At 32.9% G+C, this 20,825-nt stretch overlaps 1 protein-coding gene across 2 annotated transcripts; it reads left to right on the forward strand.

The window, feature by feature from the left end:
- The first annotated feature begins 958 nt into the window (after nt 1–958).
- On the forward strand, nt 959–12,995 carry LOC133302001 (ATP-dependent DNA helicase Q-like 2). Of its 2 annotated transcripts, none has more exons than XM_061501708.1 (20): nt 959–1,096; nt 1,318–1,538; nt 2,242–2,388; nt 2,508–2,723; nt 3,723–3,827; nt 3,931–4,035; nt 4,179–4,301; nt 5,701–5,789; nt 6,255–6,291; nt 6,392–6,425; nt 7,021–7,073; nt 7,624–7,701; nt 8,025–8,090; nt 9,609–9,675; nt 9,765–9,818; nt 9,992–10,099; nt 10,494–10,558; nt 11,681–11,759; nt 12,223–12,458; nt 12,734–12,995. In XM_061501708.1, the coding sequence occupies exons 1-20, from the start codon at nt 1,033–1,035 to the stop codon at nt 12,911–12,913; spliced, it is 2,127 nt and encodes a 708-aa protein (XP_061357692.1). In that variant the 5' UTR covers nt 959–1,032; the 3' UTR covers nt 12,914–12,995. The 2 variants fall into 2 exon arrangements, with proteins under 2 accessions (XP_061357692.1, XP_061357691.1); XM_061501707.1 differs by having other exon boundaries at nt 12,223–12,440.
- The last annotated feature ends 7,830 nt before the right edge of the window (nt 12,996–20,825 follow it).

The raw sequence follows: 20,825 nt of genomic DNA on the forward strand, positions 1-20,825 counted from the left end.
AGCAAAGTGAAGGAAAGTTATTATTAATGTCCCATCCTCTTCCTTTTCATTCCCCTTAATTTTCTTTTGATTCCTTCCCACACCAACTCCCAAACATACACTGAACTAAATGCTCTAAAAACTCAAACGCGCATTTGGAACTCAAAACCTGAATTATAAAAAAACGTGAGTTTAACTGGATAAAAATAGAAGTTCAGAATTGCATAGACAGTTGCAAAGCAAATTCACAAGAACCAAATAAAAGAACTCCTAACACTCTTTGTGAGAAAATTTTAAAAGGTGTGGAGAAAATAAAAATAAAAATAAAGACGTGGGTCCTACTTATTTACGAGAGTGAAATGATACAAGTTATGTCACTCAAGTAGATAAATATTTTTTCCATAAAAAATATAAATAAAATTTTAAAAATTCTAACAATAATTATTTATGGATCAAAGCAAGTAACTGCCCCCTAAACATGGAGAGGGGATCCAATTACCTTTTTACGCAACACTCGTTTGGTATGCTATATTTTTCAGGATTTTTGAGAAACTGAATTTTTTTTAAATTTTTAATTTTTAGATATTATCATAAACTAAATATAAAATTCATATTTCTAAAAATCGAAATTTCTAAATAATTTTTTTTTTCTTTATCAAACGCCCGTGCCAATGTGAACTATGAGCCATGGGTAATACAGTAGCATTTCGAGTATTTGTAATTCTATTATAAAAAAAGACCTTTCTTATTTTCATCCAGTAGTTTATTTATTTATTTATTTTTTGATTGGACTGGTCACTTCAAAATAATTAAATAACATTAATTGAATTAAAATTTAGAAATCGAATATTTAAGTTCAAATGAAGTTGTATTTTTAAAATTAAATTGATACAGATAAAAAAAAAAAAAAGTTTCTACATGATCGTTACATATCATCACTGCAATTTTTGCATAGCAACGTCAATATTCGAAGTTCATAGTTCATGACATGCGACAAGTGTAGACCGTAGGCTTTAGGGTTGTCTCGCCCTCACGCTGTTCCAAACGTTAAACATGGAGAACAACGAGGTACTAGAGGAGCTTCTCAACATCGAGGTTGAGATTCAAGATGTCCAAGGTGCTTCCTCCCCCTATTTCTTCAAATTAAACCTCGTTTCAGTGTTAAAATGTTAATGCCATAAACTACTAGGTTTAAGATTGTCACTAGAGTTTTTAAGATAATGCAAACAAAAACGGTCGTGCCTTATTGAAATGATGCTCTTCCACCAATGGTTTGGACTAATTTTTCTTCCTTTTTCTTTTTTTGTAATTTTAAAATTAATTTTCTGTTTTGAGCAGATGAAATAAGGGCTTTAATTGAAAGGCAAGAGAAGTTGTATGAGAGAAAATCTGAGCTAAGTGCTATTCTGGAAGCATGTAAAGAATCTGGAACCCAGGTGAATAATGTAGCTTCAAGCACTGTAGAAAATTGGACTGGGCAATTTGAATGGGATTCTGAAGCAGATGATGTCAGGTTGAATATTTTTGGCATTTCTTCCTACCGTGCAAATCAAAGAGAGGTAAAATGAATTTTTTTTTTTGTATTTGAAGGAATGGAAAATTAAGAATGTGCAAATATTATTCCTTTGAAGCACCCGTGCATTGTTTTGTTCTGAACTGAAGTTCTCTTGAAGTTCAGTATTGGGATTATATATTTTCCCTCCTTTTCCTTTTATTGGGAGAAAGGAAGTGGGATATCATAGTACAGGGAAGATATGAATGCTTTTGTCTTGTGTAGAACACTTCATGTTAAGAGTATCAACACGTCACATGACTCAAATTGATGTATTCCTGTAATTTAATAATATTTTGCATTGGTTGGTGGAGCAGTTCTAGCTTCTTAACCTTGTGGTTTGGGTTCAAGCCCCCATGTTGGGTGTTATCGGCTTTGAATGAATTAACAAAAGAATCATGCAATTTTTTTTCTCAAATAAATGTGTACCGGGTTAATTACCTGATTTACGTGACAAAATGGTCACTTTCTTCGTGTTTAACTCTTATTTAAGTACTTTGAGTTATGATGCTCTCAGTTTTTTAGACACTATTTGCTTTCAAAAGTAGGGTAGTGTATTCTTTCTGTTTTCTAATGCTGTCATGAGCGTATCAATTATCAAACTATGGACATCAACATCAAGGGCTTTAATTTGTTAATCTTATATTTTTCTATAAAGGAATTATGGCTTTCGTGTACAATTTTATTAACAAGTAGTCTCATTATGACAGATAATTAATGCCATCTTGAGTGGAAGAGATGTATTGGTGATTATGGCTGCAGGTGGTGGCAAGAGCCTCTGCTACCAGCTTCCTGCTGTTCTTCGTGATGGAATTGCTCTAGTTGTTAGTCCTTTGCTTTCCTTAATTCAAGATCAGGTGCATTTCGTTATCTTAAAAATTCAGTTCAAATTTTTGGTCCATGAATGGTTTCATGAATTTAAAAAGTTGTTCTCTGCCTTTTTTTTTTTCTTTTCTGGGTGGTGGGATTGCTTTAGGTAATGGGATTGACTGCTTTGGGCATTCCAGCATATATGTTGACTTCAACAACAAGTAAGGAAAATGAGAAGTTCATATATAAGGCTTTGGAGAAGGGGGAGGGGTACCTCAAAGTATTGTATGTCACTCCTGAAAAGATATCGAAAAGCAAGAGGTTTATGTCAAAACTGGAAAAATGTCATCATGCTGGTCGTCTCTCTCTAATTTCAATTGACGTGAGTTCATAATGACATGTTCTATAGACTTGTTTGAATTATGTTAATTTCATGGTTTTTATGAAAATAAATGGTTGTTGATTCTAAGACTGAATGCAGAACTGTTCCAGAAATATTGTTGTATTTTTCTTCATTTGCTGGTTTACTTATGTTTTTACTAAATGCAACCACGCATGGATCCATCATAGGTGTGAACTTGTGATTTTCAACAATGAAGACAAAGTTATCTGGGTTTGGTCAGTCACTCAATCTCATGTTTGTCTTGTGGTTTAGAAGACACTGATAAGACTTTCTGTGGTGGAGACAGTTGGTGGCACATGAATATAACCCTCAAAATAATCCCATAATTTGTCTATTTAAAAATATATTCAGCAATGGTCCATGCTTGTGTCTGACAATTCGATTTGGTGGAAAGGATTTTCCTTGGTAAAAGGCCCTTGCCCACATTGGCACATTATTTGACTTTCATAACTAATTGTTAATTTTAATTGGACACATTTGGATGACATTGGACGGTATATTTTAGAGAAAAAACCATTCATGTGATGTGTCTCCACTTACTAGCTTGAGTTTTTGGGTTAATTTAGTTCGTGACATATTATTAGAGCCTCCATGGCCAAGTGGTTAAGATTTCAATCTTTGCTGCTCCCATTTTTCATAACTGTATTAAATTTCAGTTCAAAGTAGAGTGCCCTTGTGCGTTATCCATGCTTCAAGGCCAAAGGGCTCTTACATGAGGGGGAGTGTTTGAAAAAGGAGCCATTCACGTACCTCCTTTTAATAGCTCGAGCTTTTGAGCTGATTTGGCTCTTGACTATACTACACTTGTTATTAATATTATTTATTATTAGTATTATACACATGTAATAAACCATGTGAAATCCATTGCACTGTTTCTTCTACGTGTCTGGACTCACTGGCACCGCTATCCTGCAGTTTCATAGCAATGCTTTGTTAGTTGTATGACAGTATAATCTCTAATTATGGTTTGCATTGCAGGAGGCACATTGCTGTAGTCAGTGGGGCCATGATTTTCGACCTGACTACAAGAACCTTGGTATTCTCAAGACTCAGTTCCCTAATGTTCCTATGGTTGCTTTGACTGTAAGTCTTTTTTTCAAGTTTCTGTTAATTATTACAATTAAAATGATTAGCATTGTGCTTTCTTTGCATAATTTTGATTTCTATCATGACATTTATTTGTCAGGCAACTGCCACTCAAAGGGTCCAAAATGATCTGATAGAGATGTTGCAAATTCCTAGATGTGTCAAATTTGTCAGCACAGTCAATAGGCCAAACTTATTTTATATGGTATATTCGCAATAAATATCTCTGTTTTAACAGATTTTTACTTTTTCTACAGACGCCATCCCAAAATAAAAAGAAGTTATACCTTTGGCTTCAATAACAAGTTTAAAGGAATTTATGATCTAGTTGCATATTTTACACTGCAGGTAAAGGAAAAGTCATCTGTTGGTAAGGTAGTTATTGACGAGATTGCTAAATTCATTCAAGAATCTTATCCAAATAATGAATCGGGGATTATTTATTGCTTCTCTAGGAAGGAATGTGAACAGGTATGTCTGATTATGGCTTTCTTCTAAAAGTTAAGCATACATATTTTGAACAGGAAGCATAATGCACATATTTCAAGTGTGTCTCTTTGCCCTTAAATTTCTTTGGGATGCAATTATGTTTTCAGCTTCTTTTCGGCGTTCTGTCCATGGCTGCTTAAAGGGATTTGCCATCTCTGTTATGCAGAGAGATGGGCAGCCATGCTGCACTGTAGTTTTCTTTTTATGTTTTTCTTTTTTTCTTTTTTGTGCTTTCTAGGATACCTTATCCTTGCCCTCATTGTACATTCCTTCTTTTCTCTGTAATACAATTTCTTTTTTCTCCATAAACAAATTGCCTTAAGACCTAGGTCTCCAAATACTATGTGAGGTAATTGAAATATTTTGAAATTATTTTATGATTTATATTACCTGAAATCCTGTTTGTTGTTAGTTGAAATCACCACATCAAGAATAGGGTATTACTCCTTGTTGAAATTCTTAGTGTGTTTATGAAGTTCTTTGGTGTATAGCCATCTTTTGGCATTGTTCCTTCACATAAGTAAAATTGGGCAACAATGCTTCCACCATTGTGGGGTTTGGGGAGGATCAGATGTAGGCAGTCTTACTCCTTTGAGTGGAGATGCTGATTCCACAGTTAGAACCTGTGACCTGACGACTAGGTCACAAGGTTACAACCTTACTGTTGTGCCAAGTTTCTCCAGTTTTCCACATAGGTTTTGAACAAATTATTTGAACATTCTGGTGTCGAATGGATTTACTCACAAACTGCTGAAGAGCTTATGATGTAAGTGACTGACTGCAGAGAGTGCACAGATTTGTTGTTGTATGACACTTGCAGCATTATAGTGCCTTTGGTTGTGAAGAAATGTTGCATCTTTATGGATCATTTCCAGCAATTTCTATGGTGTAATGCAAATGGTATTTTATGGGGGCTAGAGTGATTTTTTTTTTTTTTTTGGTTGAGTAAATTTTATCCCCTAATAAGTGAGAAATGTATGGAAATAGCCTGAGATGAAAATACTGAAAAGTATATTGGGAACTGGGAACCTTAAATGTGAAATCCTAAAATTTGTACATGGGAATAATTAATTTTGTTTTAAAAGAAACCTTGAATAATATTATGAGTATGAAGACAGTCTCAACAATTATTGCTTCTACTGTTTTGAAGCTTTTAAAATATAATTGTATTTCTTATTCCTTGCTAACCATATGCCTTAAAGAATTAGTTTCGAATAATTTGTGTTTCATTGCATCCGATCTTCTGCTTCAAACATGAATACACTTCCAGCATGTACTAGATTCTAATGTGGTTTGCTCTATTTTGTTAATACGGTTATATTTTAGTTATGTTCTGAGGTAGGGTAGATACTTAACCTTTTTGTTGTCAAGAGTATTTTAGGTTGCAAAGGAGTTAAGGGAGAGAGGAATTTCAGCTGATTATTATCATGCAGATATGGATGTAAATGCTAGGGAAAAAGTACATATGCGGTAAAGTAATTATCAGTATATTGTCACTTTTACAAGTTAATGCTTTATATTTTCTTCATAGATAAGTAATGCTTGCCTTTATATATGTTGGTTGAGTTCTTTTTGACTTGACTGTACTGAATACTGAAGTTATATTTGCCGGTGTTTTAGGAAATAAATGAGTAGAGTTTCACTTGATTTTGCTGTTGGTTATGAGCCCTATCTTACTCATTAATGACTGAATTTGAATATAGGTTCCAATTGACCAGTCTTGGGTCCTGTTCAATGGTATAAAAGAAGCTTTCAGAAACAGCATATGGCTCTTTTGTCTTAGATGTTGATATTATGTCCTACTAAATTTGAGAAAAAACTGGTTTTGAGCATCATTAATATTTATGAAAATGTAATAGATTGTAAGTGGTATGGACCGTATGGTGATGGCATTACCAAATGAGTTAATGGAGATATGTATGTTTTATTACACAGGTGGAGCAATAACAAGCTGCAGGTCATAGTTGGTACAGTATGTATCATTGCAGCTCTCACCCTGTGACACGTGCATTTGTCACTTCTGGCCTGTTATAGCACTGAATTATTATTATTATTTTTAATTTACATTTCAGGTAGCTTTTGGTATGGGAATCAACAAACCAGATGGTTAGTATTGCCTTGATCTCTTAAAGTTCCTCCGGAATATCTTATTTATAATTGATTTATTATGATTATACTATTTATAACAGTTTTGCTATTGCAACTGTTTAATTTCAAACTTTCACCACTGAAATAGGATGCCCTCAGTCTGTCAATATCATGCTATCATTATTTTCCATGTTCTTACTTCTTATGCGGATATGGACTCACACTGAACTTTTTTTTTCTCAAGTGTGTTGATGTACATGTGCATTTTACTTTTCATGCTACTGATGTATTGTTTGAAAATGATTCTTTTTGTGGCTGTGAAAATCAATGTTCTTTTTGGTCTTTTTTGGGTAATGGTGGGATGACTTCTAATTAGTGATGTCATGTCTCTTGCGATCTAAATTTTGTTGAAGTCTTGGAGATATCTTTTTCAAGATTCTTTACATGGATGAATTGTTTCACTTTAATGCTAGCATGCAGCTTCTTTTGTTGCTCGTAGAAGCCTGCTTATGAATGTTTTTACAAGTGAGAAGTCCCTGGGTGGACATACATATTGTATTTGCTTTACCTTCATTGAAGCCGAGAATATTTAATGCTAGACAATTTCATGTAGTCAGGTTTGTCATCCATCACAGCTTGAGCAAATCAATGGAAACATACTACCAGGTATTGCGCTTATCCTGATAAGATTTTCTCCTGTTACATATCCTTTATATTTTTGTCAAGGACCAATCATCCTAACACTCTTATGCTTAAGTTTGTGGAAGGCCTTGGAATGGTTTTTATCTAAACATAATCTCTCGTGTGAAAGTGTTTTGGGTATGAAGTGCTGACAAAGCCCATGTTTGCCATACTTTGTGCTGAAAATCAATTTAATGGAGAGAAATGGGGCCACTTGGCAAAAGACGCATTGAGGCCAAAGGACCATTTGATCTTTAGAAGCTTAAGCTATTAGGTGAAAGCCTAGGGTTGGTTTTTATTCAGGGAAGAAAGAGAGACTTTTAGTGAAATCCGTTTGTAGGGCTACACAGTGGAGACTGAATTATATTGGTGAAAAATAATAATTATGTAGGTTCTAAATGTCTTAATTACTATAAATACCTGATTTGTTATCATATACAGTAAATCTAGACATTACTGATATAATGAACATAGACACTATTTACATTACCTTTCAACAGTTTTTATACAACATCATTAAATCTTTTTTCAACAGGAAAGTGGTCGAGCTGGCCGAGATGGTCTTCCTTCTGAATGCCTACTGTACTTTAGACCTGGTGATGTTCCCCGGCAGGTAAAACTTTACAAAACTCTTGACTTTAAATTTGTGTATTTTTCTGTTCATTTATCATTTGCTGCAAAAATTGAAGCTTGCAGGAGATAAGACCTATGTCTCTTGAGGTCACATATTTTTCCAGTGGATTTTTAGATCTATTTTTGGCACCAGCTGCATTTAAGAATATAGGATGGGATAAAAAAGTTATCTAGGAACTAAAAGTAGAATTAATCTCTTTCGCACATGCTTGTTTGTATAGAGATGCTTGTGCATATCTACATGTAGACATCCATATAGATTGATGGACTATCTGATTACGTATTTTAACAATTTTCTCACAGAGCTCAATGGTCTTCTACGAAAATTCAGGACTGCAGAATCTCTATGACATAGTACGATATTGTCAGGTAGTTCTTCTATGATATTTAAACTGTATAAACGGTCGTTGATCTCAGTTAATACTCATTCACTCCTTCAGTTTTCAAAAAATTTAAATTTAGAATATTGCTTTGTTTCTTCTTCTGCATCCTGTTTGGGTGAGGGTTCTTATAATTTGAAGCTTATTGATGGCCTATCTGTAAAAGTATGAATATATACAAAGTAACAGATATCAAAATTTGATTTTCATCCTTGATGATTTTATGAGCATATCTATTCAGCCTGTAATTGTCCTGACTGAATTATCTAACTAATTCAGTAACTGTCCTATTTTTTGATCCTATCAGAATCATAACAGGGTGAATTGGCTATAATTCATGCCAGTCTCCCATTATGAATCATACAGATGAGCATTCCTCCTATATCACCCATGAGTCATACCAATGATAAATTCTCCACGGCTGTAATGTACATCAGCTTTTGTTTAAATTTCAAGTTTTTGGTTCTTCTCCTAATGTTGTTTGGAGAAGTTTGGGCTTTGTTGTGCTTGATCTCTTGCCAAGAAATTTTTGTTAGGCATGATTATTCGAGCTGTCTTGTTGAGTTATCTTTCCAAGAATACTTGTCTCTTGGGCATCTCAAACATATCCTTGAGTGTTTTCCAGCCATGTTTGATGTAGCTCGCAATATATGTTTTGTTATTGTTTGAAATTGTAAAAATGGTCTGAATATTGAATTGTATATTACAATAATGATTTATATACCACGTGGGTTAAACAAGGAAGTAAATCACTCCTAATAAAGAAATAAAAACTTATTCTTAATTGATTTTAGAGAGGAATTAGGGATTTGACAATATCCATAATATCCGTAATAAAGAGGAAATAAAAACTGATTCTTAATTGATTTTAGAGAGGAATTAGGGATTTGACAATATCCATAATATCCGGAAAATAACTTTCTGATCTTCTACAAGTATTATTTTTGTAGGGCTCATTTGTAACAAGTTTAAAGCTTAGTAAACTTTAGCTTAATGGAGAAAAATATTACCGAAGGCTTAGTGCACCACTTACTAAAATTGTAAATAAAAGTAACCCAACTAATTACATTTATTCTTCCCACTCCTTTATGGTTTATACCACCTGGGTTTCACTTTTTCCTATTTTAAGTTAACAAGTACCCACTCCCGTATTACTGAAGATATGCTCAATGGATCAGAGATCTACAAAATAACTTAGAGATAGAGAATGATGCATAATAGCTTAGGATAATTTATCGTAATTGTGTTACTGAATTTTTGGCGATCTTATCTTTTTAGGATCCTTATCATAATCTTAGGGACTTCATATTATCTGTAGGAAGTTATTTATTCCCTGTCTAATTTGGATTAGGAGCCTAGTATTGTATTAATAGGATTGCTTGGTTAGTATTTTGTGTCGTCACAATACATGAAAATATTATTTAAAGTCTTTTTTCTCTCTTTTTCTCTCTCTCCCGAAACGCTATAATTTCAACAATAATTATAATTATCATTCTCTTTAATCCAGTCCAAAAGACAATGCCGACGAAGTGCCTTTTTCCGGCATTTTGCTGAGCCATTACAAGAGTGCAATGGTACCTTTTGATGTTGTGATTTGCCTTTTTTTTAACCCCATTATTACAAGCTTGTGGTATACATTCAAATTATACTCTTGATGTTACAGGGATGTGTGACAGCTGTGCATTCTCAAGTGAGGTGAAGGAAGTGGACGTCTCTCGTATGTTGCTTTGACTTTTGGTTCAATTTCTGGTCTTCTACTCTACTTGTTTCCCCCTATATTTCTTATTGTAGTTGTTCATTCTCTTTAACTTCTTTCTGATCTCTCAATTTTCCCTTATTTTATTCCTCCCGTTTTATGTAAACAAGCCATTACATGGGGATATTTTGCAGGTCATGCGAAACTGATGGTTTCTTTGTTGCAAGATATGCAAGCAAATGATCAGAGATCAACAATGTTGCAATTAGTCGATAAAATGAAAATAAAACAGAAGGAACTAGGTTTGTTTGCCCTCCACTGGGTGTTTTTTATTTGGCTAGATTTCTTATTTTGTGTAGAGTACCAAGACCTTTGGGTCTTAGCAGTCTCCCCTCTGGATTCTTCCAGTCAACTAACACAGTTTAACAATAAGGTTGGAGGTAAAAGCTAAGGCTCAAAATTCAATGGATTTAACTGTAGTGTGAAGAGACTAAAAAAATAAAAACCAACAACATAGCAGCTGGATGTGTGTGAACTGCTTATTGAAACTTCATTCGCAATTGAAACATCCTCTTTCTTTTTTTTCTCATGATTCATGAAAAATGAAACATTCGTCTTGTGTCAATCTTAATCTGTTTCCTGAAGGTAATTTATCACAAATATGGATGTCTAATTTTGCTACAATGAATTGTCCAGGTTCTGACTTGAAACGAGAGGAAATTGAGCAGCTCATCTTACACCTTTTACTGGAGCGTGTCTTGGTAATAAATTGTTGCCCTGATATTGAAAGTTAGAAAGATTTCTTGTTCTCAAAAATAATTATGCATGTGGTAGACAAGGCAAGACAACTTCGTTTCATTTTCTAGTTCAAATCAAAGAGCAACTTCTATGTACATATTTGAAAATTATAATTGAGTTTCATAATTCATCCTTTCATCAACTTTTGAGGCTAAAATGTATGATCATTATTGATGTTCTTTTGTTAGTTTGTTGGTTTATTATAGTACAAAAAGAACAGAGCTGTGGGTCAGTAACAAGAGTTGACAGTCCTTGGGGTGATAAACTTATTAATTTGTCCATACAGGACAAAAGCAATCCACTTACTCTGCAACAAATTAAATCATCAGTCTTAGCTTTCTGTTTTGCTTTGGAACTTCACTTCTCAGCAGAATGATATGCATTGAACAGCTAGAAATCACTCCAATTCATTTAATCCCTTGCGAGAATTAGGATTCATTTAAAGCACAAATAAACCACTCCCATTAAATCTTGACTAGTGAGGGTAGGGGTGAGTCAATCCTTGTACGCAGTTTTACCCTTGCATATTTGCAAAGAGGCTGTTTTCCGAATTCAAACATGTAACCTTTCAGTCATAAAGGAGTAGTTTTATCACTCGCTCTTTTCCTTTAAAGCACAAATGTTGCTCAAAAACTTAAGAGATGACCTAAAGGAACCCAATTCATTCAAAGACCATTAACCACATTTTGTGAGAATCGCCTCATACAAAACTTTCCATTTACATCAACACTCATGGAACCAGTTTTACAATCACAACACCATGGTTATGCTACCTGTTAGCTGTTCCGATCTTTGCATGAGCTCAATTTTAATTTAATTAATAAACATATCCTGCTCCCCAACCAAAAAAAAAGTAAGATCTTGTATCCTAAAAATACTACTCCACATATGAAATTTTAATTTCAACTCTCGTGATTCTGTGAACACGGGGAAATTTTAGTCAAGAATAGTTTTACTTTGGATTGGATTAGCTAACAACAGTTTTAGGTTTTAAGCTTCAAGCTTTCTCAGTTAACCTGTTTTGCAAAATTGTATATTTCAATTTTTTTAGTGGGTGATTTAGAGCCAACCTTTTCATGATGTAGAAAGAAGAATTTCAGCATACACCTTATGCGACAAATGCATACATCGCTATAGGGCCCTTGGCCAAGCAAATATTGCAAGGTACGCATATTTCTTTTTGTAGATACTATTCTTAAGCTAATCTATCATTGCAAAAGCTATTAAGGTCTTGTCTGTTATATCTTTACTCTGAGTTCTGTTTCTGCATTCAACCATGAAATTCTTTAATGAGAAACTGATTCAATGAAGTAGGCTGATTTTTCCAATTATATGGCCAAGCTTGCATCTATTTATCTAGTAGCATTGAATGCTTCTGATTCTTCCTCCCAGATGCTTATCTGAGAATAATTCATTTTTCAAAATGTCATGGACACATGTTTCTTAGTGATGATTAGCGATGACATGTGCCTGCTTGGATATTATTTAAGCTGTCTGTGTCACTATTACCCAATAGCGTTGAAAATTTCAGATTTTCCTAGTCTCTTTTTTCTTTTTGTTGGCACTTTATCTACTGCACTGTCCAGATGTACTAGACTCTGCACTGACTGTCATTGTTTACATGCAGGGAAGAAGACTGTGAAGCTTGAGGTTTGTACTGAACAGAGAACTAAAGCTGGTGTAAGATCAGTGAAGCGCTGCCTTGGGTCCTCTGGGTTGGAGCTAAAGCTAGATGAGCTGAGAAAAGAACTGTCTTCCATTCATGGAGGAATACTCCCACACTCTGTCTTGTCCACTCAACAAATCAGCTTATTAAGTTCTCAAAAACCAAACTCACTGGAACAGGCAAGTAGTTTTATAGGAGTTATATTATTTAATGTAAAGAACCAATTCAACCCAAATACTAATTTTTTATGTGAAGACCAACCATGTTAATGATTTTATATTATATTCCTTCAATATTTAATTTAGTTTGGTGCTGGTCGTTTTTTGGTTTGATCTATATTTAAACAAAAGCTTCTGAGAGAAATTATAAGGAGCAACTTTTAACTCTTTTAAGGCTTCTATAGATGGTCAGTCCACACATTTGGTATTGCTGTAATCTGGAGTTATAACTTTTGTGTGTGTGTGTTATGCAGTTGGAGAAGTTAATTGGAAGGTTGAAGACAGAGAAGTATGGAAATAGAATACTTGAGCAAATTGAAAAATATTCTGATTTCAAGCCGTCTGATGAACAAGTAACTGATGGTAGAGCTGCAAAGAAGTTGAAGACCAAGAAGACTCTTGTTCTTATTGAGAGTAGTGAAGATGAAGCGTGATAATTGATGTTGTCCACACAACTATTTATGTTTTCTTTACAGGGAAAACTTCAAAAACTCCAAAGTTTAATCATAATCACTTACCCCCCTCTTCAAAAATTTTAATCATTTATACCTCTACTTAAAACTTTTTTATCACTTACTCCCCCTAACTTGATTTTCCATCCAAAGTTAAAGTTAACAGAGTTAATTTTTTAAAAAAATACCAAAACTACCGTTAAAAAAAAAGGAATTAACTCCTCGACGTTATTTTGTAATTTTTTTTTAAGCCCTACTATATGTTTCACCTTTCGTTTGTCAAAGATGAACCAATTTTCAATGCTTCCATATATTAATTAAAGGACCAAAGGTATAAATTTTTTCAGAAAGTAAAAAAAATGGACAACAAAGAAATTGATTAAAGGATCAATTTCATTAACTATTATCCATAAGATAACATGTCTGGACAGCAAAAAAAAGGGGTCGGTTATTGTCTTTTATCATTTGAATTGTTGATTGAGGTTGGTTATTATCCATAAGATAACATTCATCGCATTTGATATATGTGAATTTGCAATATATATATATATATATATATATATATAGGGGAGGGATCATTTGACTCTAGAGTAAGACTTACAAGTCTTACTCCTCATCTCAACCATTGATTTCGTTCATCTAACGGGTATTATTTATTAAAAATTAATAATTAATTAATTGGTATAGATAACCGTTAGATGGACGGAAATCAACGGTTGAGATGAAGAGTAAAACTTGTAAGTCTTACTCTGGAGTCAAAATATCCCTCCCCATATATATATATATATATATATATATATATATATATATATATATATATATATCATTGATCGCATTTGAATGCCATTGATTTCATATAGGGTCTGTGTTATGAAATTTTGTTTTATTCTTTGTTATAGAGAGAGAATACAAATCACTTAAATACAACCAAATAGAATATAGATTTACCAGTCCAAATCTTTGAGTGTTGTGTGTTTCTTTCAGAACTCGAATTATATAAGCATTTACCGGCTAATCAGAAACATGGGCGGTGGAGCGTCAGAACGATTAGAGTTTCACTGCTCAATGACTATCTCTTGCCATCAGTGAGGTCTAGTGCTGTGTGTTTTTTTTAGGGTAGTTTTGGTATTTTTTTAAAAGACTAACTTCGTTAACTTTAACTTTGGATGGAAAATCAAGTTAGCGGGTAAGTGATAAAAAAAAATTTAAGTAAGGGTGTAAATGATTAAAATTTTTGGGAAGGGTGTAATTGATTTTGACAAAACTTTCAGGGGGTTTTTGAAGTTTTCCCTTCTTTATATTATGTGGCACAATTGAGAAAAATGAAGCATATTTATTCTTACAAACTGAGCTTCTGGCTAATCCACAAGGAGGTATTTGGTTCAAGAGTTTCTCTCAGTTTCCTAGCTAAGTGCAGATTGGATTCTCAATTCCCCATGTTTGGTTCACTGATATGGTGAATTTTACCTATCAAAGCCACTTGCCTATCAATCCACAATTGCATGTAAAAATCAACAAATTCACTGTTCTAGAAAGCTAAATGGAAGGTGGTATTTGGCAAAAAAACTGACTAAATTATTCAAGTGATAAAAAAGGGTCACAACATTACCCTTGAAACGTGAGCAAAGTTTACAGAAATCTATTACTCATTCAACTTGCATATGTTCTGAAAATGGTATGACTGAAGAAACCCAAAACCCACATCCAAGTCGAAGGTGGTTCCCATCGTGAGTATCAGCTGTGGCTGTGGTTCATTTTGGTCACACTTGGTTCCACATCTTGGTCACACTTTTTCGGTAAGTATACAGACAGCCCTTGGAGTCATCCTATTTGTTTATGTAGTGGTTCATTTTTCCCAAATCCTGTTTTCAACAGTGGCTACAGTAGCCATTGTGTGGCTGTGGTTGTGCATGCCTTATGCTTTGCAGGAAGATGAGGTAAGCAAATGGATCTACCTCTTGACATCCGTAGCTTTGTTATATGGCAAAAAAGAAAACTTAAATGAGTTCTGGGTCATGCTTATGGATAAATTTGGTTTGATGGGCAGTAAGACAGAGATATTTTTTTATTGCCGTTGGAAGACAATATTTATTGCCGTTGGAAGACAAAGACGGAGATAACATTGTTTATTGCCGTTGGAAGGTTGTAATAAAATAAGGTTATTTTTATAAGGATATTTTTGTAATTTCATTAAGTTTTTCCATCAATATTTTATTTTCAACCAAACACACATCCAGAAATGTCATTCAATTTTTCTGATAAAATTTTTCCCAACCAAACAACTTTTTTAAAATCTTCCTATCTAACTTACTTTCTCTGCAAATTCCTAGTATTTATATTTCGCTAATAAAAAAAAAATTCACCTCAACCAAACACCCCCTGTAAGAACCCGCACCGTTAAATAAGGAAATTAAGTAATTAATTATGTTAAATTAGGAAATGATCCCATAATTGACTTTTATAATTATTAAGAGGCTTTATTAATTATGAGAAGTGATTAAGAATGCTGAAAGTCATTTTTCGGAAGAAAAGTGAAGATACCGGTTCTGCTAGTCGGTATAAATACGTACCGAAAAAGTATCCCGGAAAATTATAATAAGTGCATGATAATTACTAGAATAATATGTAGGACTTGTAAAACGAGTTTCAAGTCAAATTTATGAGAACTGGTGCAAGAAAATGATACTGGCTATGAAAAGCGCGTACCAGAAAGGTACTCCGAAAAATATAATAAAAATATGATAATTCTTGTAAAATTGAGTAGGTTAAGAATCCTGAGTTTGGGATTAAAATGCTAACCATAGCAATTAAAGTTAATACTGTGTGTTTTATTGTTAAACCGCTATAAATACTCTTCTTAAGGGCACACAACTCTAGAAAATAGCTTTGAGCGTGTGTTCTTTGTGGTGGCTGACCATAAATGCTCTCCTTGACCTTCTTCACCATTTCTTGAGCAAGTATTCACCTTTGATGCTTGTTTCATCATTCAAAACACTTGGTGAGGGTGAGAGTTAACTGAATTAGAGGGGCTGTGTGAGGAAGCTTTGGTTCTGACTTGGTGGTTTTGGGTTGAGAGAAGCCTTGTTTTGGCATTTAGAGGTCCAAGTGGTGGCCTTTGGTGTTAAAGAACCAACCTTTGTGGTGCTTTTTCGTGCACATCTCTGAGTCAGACTTGAGGGGCTGTGTTAGAGCTCCAAGAGCACCTCCATTCTCTGTTTTGAGCTTGTGGTATGGTCATCACCCTTGAACTTGAGTTTTTATGCTTAAAAATGAAACATTGATGCATGTAATGGTTAAAAGATGATAACCTAACGTGGAGTAATGTCAAACACACCTAGAAATGCATGTTTAGGCTTCTGTAATCGGTAAAAATCCAACCTTGGATGGATATCTTCGCGAAATGCAGAAACTGCATTCTGTCGCAAAATATCTGGATATTGATATCCGGATATTGGATATCCAGATATGGGGATCTGGATATGGACAGTGAGATATCCGGATATTGGATATCCGGATATGCCCCGAGGAATATCCAGATATTCCGGGATTTCGTAGAACAGTAGTTGTGCTGTGTGTACAGTAGGCTATTGGGGGTTTGTGGACCCTGGATTGATGAAGTTGAACTTCTGTAATTAATGAACTAAGTCAGAATCATGTGATTAAGGGCTTGTGGCTTTGTTAGAAGCCTTAAGACGTAAAACGTAAAGGAGTGTATGTTGTAGAGTTTGATTAATGATGTATTATTGGTCCATAACAGATTGTGATACTGCTGTGTTTGGGCTTTGAGATTGTAGACTCTTGGCTTGGATAGCTAGCTTGCAAGGTAAGCTTTTGTGTCCTCGGTTTAGCCATGTTGTGGTTCCACCATGTCCCATGGGGGTATGGTTATATGCATGTCGAGCTACACGCTTTTGATGTTTTGGAAATGCTATTGAGTTGTTATATGCTAGTGCCTTTATGATATGCATGTGGTGTTCCACCTATACGGTAAGCATGAGTATGTGATACATACAATATGTGAGGCTGTGGGTGAGGTGCAAGCGGTGTTCCTTGTACTACATGTAGGTATAGACGTATTCCTGCATTTCTCTGGCCAGTAGAATAGTGATAAACACACATGGCATGAATATCTGTTGCGCTGCATAGTTTTGGAACTTATATTGATATAAATACTTTTAGAACTTATATTGCACATGTAAGTGAGCTTGGGGTGGAAGATCCTTGAGGACCCCTTGTCTTACTGAGATTTCTAGTTTAGAGATCTCACCCCACGTTTGGGGAATGCTTATTTCAGGATCAGATAATGTGGGGGTTGAGGCCCCAGGCGGCAGGAGGCCGGAAATGAGTTAGATATTGATGATATTATATGCTGACATGTTGGATGCTGGATATGCTTGTTACTTTTATGCTTTTAGCTTCAGGTTATGATGTTGGGTTATCTTGTTGAGACTATGTCGTTTATGCTGTTGATTTGGTGAGCATGGGGATTGTTCATGTCACGTAGACTTGTTATGTCTTGTTTTAGTTGAAGTTGTATTAATGTATCAGGATATTGTCCAGATTACGTGATGTAATGCCGTGACTTAGATACTCACATTATATTTTATATTGAGGTATTTAAGTTAGTTATCTTGCAATTTACATACAGACATTGTTTTATGAAATTGATTAAGTAATCAACTTGGCTAAGTATAATGACGTCATAATTGGAAAAGAAAAAGATATTTCACAATTTTTAATTAAGCGCAGCTTAATACGATAATATGATAACATTACTGGGTATACACGGGATGTTACACCTCCAAGAGAAAAAAGGAATCCGGGCTTTGATTATTGTTATCTGCATATATAGACAATTGAAGAAATTAGAATAGAGAACGTAGCAATGGTTCAGTATTATTATTATTAAGGGACTCGTAATTTCATTAATCTTGGAGCTTAATGTTAGTGATAATTATACTTACTATTATTTTAGGTTTACTATTATTATTATTTGTTTGTTTACCGTTAGATTAATTTAAAATCAATGGCCGAAAAGAGAAAAAAATTAACTTCTATTGATTTCAATTAATTAATGGTAACCAAACACCTAAATCTTAACCAAATAGTAGTAAGAGAGGTAAGTCTAAAATAATAATAAGTATAACTTTTTTCTAATGTTATTACTCTGTTCATCTAACAATATTAGTCGTGTTAAGAATTTGTTTCATTTTTTGTTACTTTAAAAAACAGAAAAATATTACTCTGTTCATCTAAAAATATTAGTGGTGTTAAGAATTTGTTTCATTTTTTGTTATTTTTAAAAATAGAAAAATATTTTTGCAATTAATACAGATAAATTATCTGTATTTACTTTCAAAATGATGTTGTTTGGGATTGAAAGATTAAAAATTATAATTATAAAAACTATAATAATCCTGAAATAGATTAAAACTACAAAAATACTATGATTTTTGTCTTAAAATAACGTCGTATTAATCTTAGTGTAAATAACTTAAGTACATTTATTAGAAAAAAAATAAAATAAACCCTTTCTGCTTTGACAGGGGAAAAGAGATTTTTGTAGTTTGGATGGATCTTACCATACTTTAACAATAACAACAAAAAGACACGCAAAATGATGTATCACTATTCACTAACATAGGAACAACTTTCTGTCGTGACTGCAAACGTTATTCTCCCTTATTTTAATTTTATTCTTGTCTCTTGTCATCTTTACTAAGTAAAATGAAAGAATATTGATGGAGTGACATGATAATTTGATTAAATATAATTATCTTTATAAAAAAATCAATTGCATTTTATGATTTGTTAATTTTTAAACGGGTTAATATTTTTAAACAGATGATGTTATAAAAAAATTAAATGTAGAACTGAAATTCTTCATTTGAGCGAAGAATGATAAAGGTATGGTAGTGATTTTTTTTAACATGATTTTCACGTAATAAAATTATGCTATGAGAGGGATAAATATAGAGATATCAAATAAAATGTTAATAATTTTGACAAGTTTTACCAGCTTAATAGTTGTGTATATTTTTTTGGGTTTAATGTTTTTACATTATACGAAATAAAATTTAACTCCTACAAATATATAAAAATATGTGAAATCTATATGGGAACACATTAAGAGAAGAGAGAGGAAAAAAATATTGATCTCATATTATTTTTATGTATGTAAAAGAGATAATTTTATCACCTATAACATGAGAAATATTAAATCTTATATATTTTTTTGGAGTAATATGTTTTTCATATTGTATAAGATAAATTATCTTATACAATACAAAAAAATAAGTAAAATTATTAAGAAAAAAAAGGAGAAGAAAAAAAGTAAATTCTTTTTATATATTGCAAGATGCAATACACAGTAAATTTTATTATGTGGTGCAATACGCAAAAGAATTTGTCTCGTACAATAATATAAGAAAGATATTTTCCAATTTTTTTATTTATTCAATCTTCTAAAAATATCCCGTTTGATCCATTCCCGAATGATGCCGGCATGCGATAATGAAAGCTTTATTAAAAGGTAACGGAAGATGGGTGTGAGATCCTTGAAGTAATATCTCAAAAAGCAATGCCTCAAACAGACAAAAGAACCTTTTCCTTCTTTATTACAAAAAAAAAGAAAAAAGAAAAAGAAAAACCTTTTCCTTACTATTTAAATACTAATCAATAATTTATAAAAAAAAAAAAAAAAACTAATCAATAACGTCTCCTTCACCTGGTTGGATATGACCCACCTCTCCGATGCTTATCATCAACTCTTTTATATATATTTGTCACGTTATGTGAGTTGTGTCACGTATTATAAAAAAAAAAAAAAGAAGGTGAAATCCATTAGAATAAAATAAATAAATTTTATTTATACTTTTTAATGTTATATAAGATAATTAAATTTTATATAAGATAATTAAATTATTTTTTGTAATACGAGAAACTATATTCTTCTATATATATATATATATATATATATATATATATATATATATATATATATATATATATCAAGAAAAAAGTATTTATTATTATAAATAACATAAAATTATGTCATTTTAAGAGAGATATAGACACAAAATATTATTTTTTATTTAAAATTTAAATTAAAAAAAACCACCCAATCTCCCACCCCATGATTTTAATTTCTTGTGTCTATCCCTCTCCTAAAATGACATAACTTATGTCATTTCAAATGACAAACACCATGTTATCAAAAAAAAAAAAATGACAAACACCAAACTCGTATATCAATGTATTTTTTCAGGAGTAAAATCTCTTTTGGATTCCTAACAAAAAATACGGTTCTCACTTTGGTCCCTCACAAAAAAATATTAGTCCCAAAATTTCTACGAAATTCAAAGTAGATCTATTTAGTTGAAATTGTGCTCCCTCACAAATTCAAAAAGACCCTTATTAGTCCTTCAAAGGGACTAAAATGAGTTCAGTTTGAATTTGATAGGGACCAGATAACTATATTTTTTTTGTAAGAGACTAAAATGAGAACCGTATTTTTTATTAGGGACATAAAAGGAATTTTACTCATTTTTTTAGGAGTAAATACCATTTTCGGTACTCAACAAATTTCATAATTCCCATTTTAGTCCCTAGCAAATAAAAAGGCTATTTGTGGTTCCTAAGAAATTCAAAATGGATCCATTTTAGTCCTTTTGAGGGACTAATATGGTTTTTTTTTGAATTTGTGAGGGACCACGATTTCAACAAAATGGGTCCATTTTGAATTTTCTATGGACCACGAATAGCCTTTTTATTTGCTAGGGACTAAAACGAGCATTGTAAAATTTGCTAAGGACCAAAAATGATATTCACTCTTTTTTTTAGTATTATCACCAAATAATTTGCTAAACATGCTATATATGTTTCAAATCTCTAA

Source organism: Gastrolobium bilobum, unplaced genomic scaffold (genome assembly GCF_033153095.1).
Source record: "Gastrolobium bilobum isolate Gb01-03AN ecotype WA unplaced genomic scaffold, APGP_CSIRO_Gbil_v1 utg4255, whole genome shotgun sequence".
In the NCBI taxonomy this organism is placed as follows: domain Eukaryota; kingdom Viridiplantae; phylum Streptophyta; class Magnoliopsida; order Fabales; family Fabaceae; genus Gastrolobium; species Gastrolobium bilobum.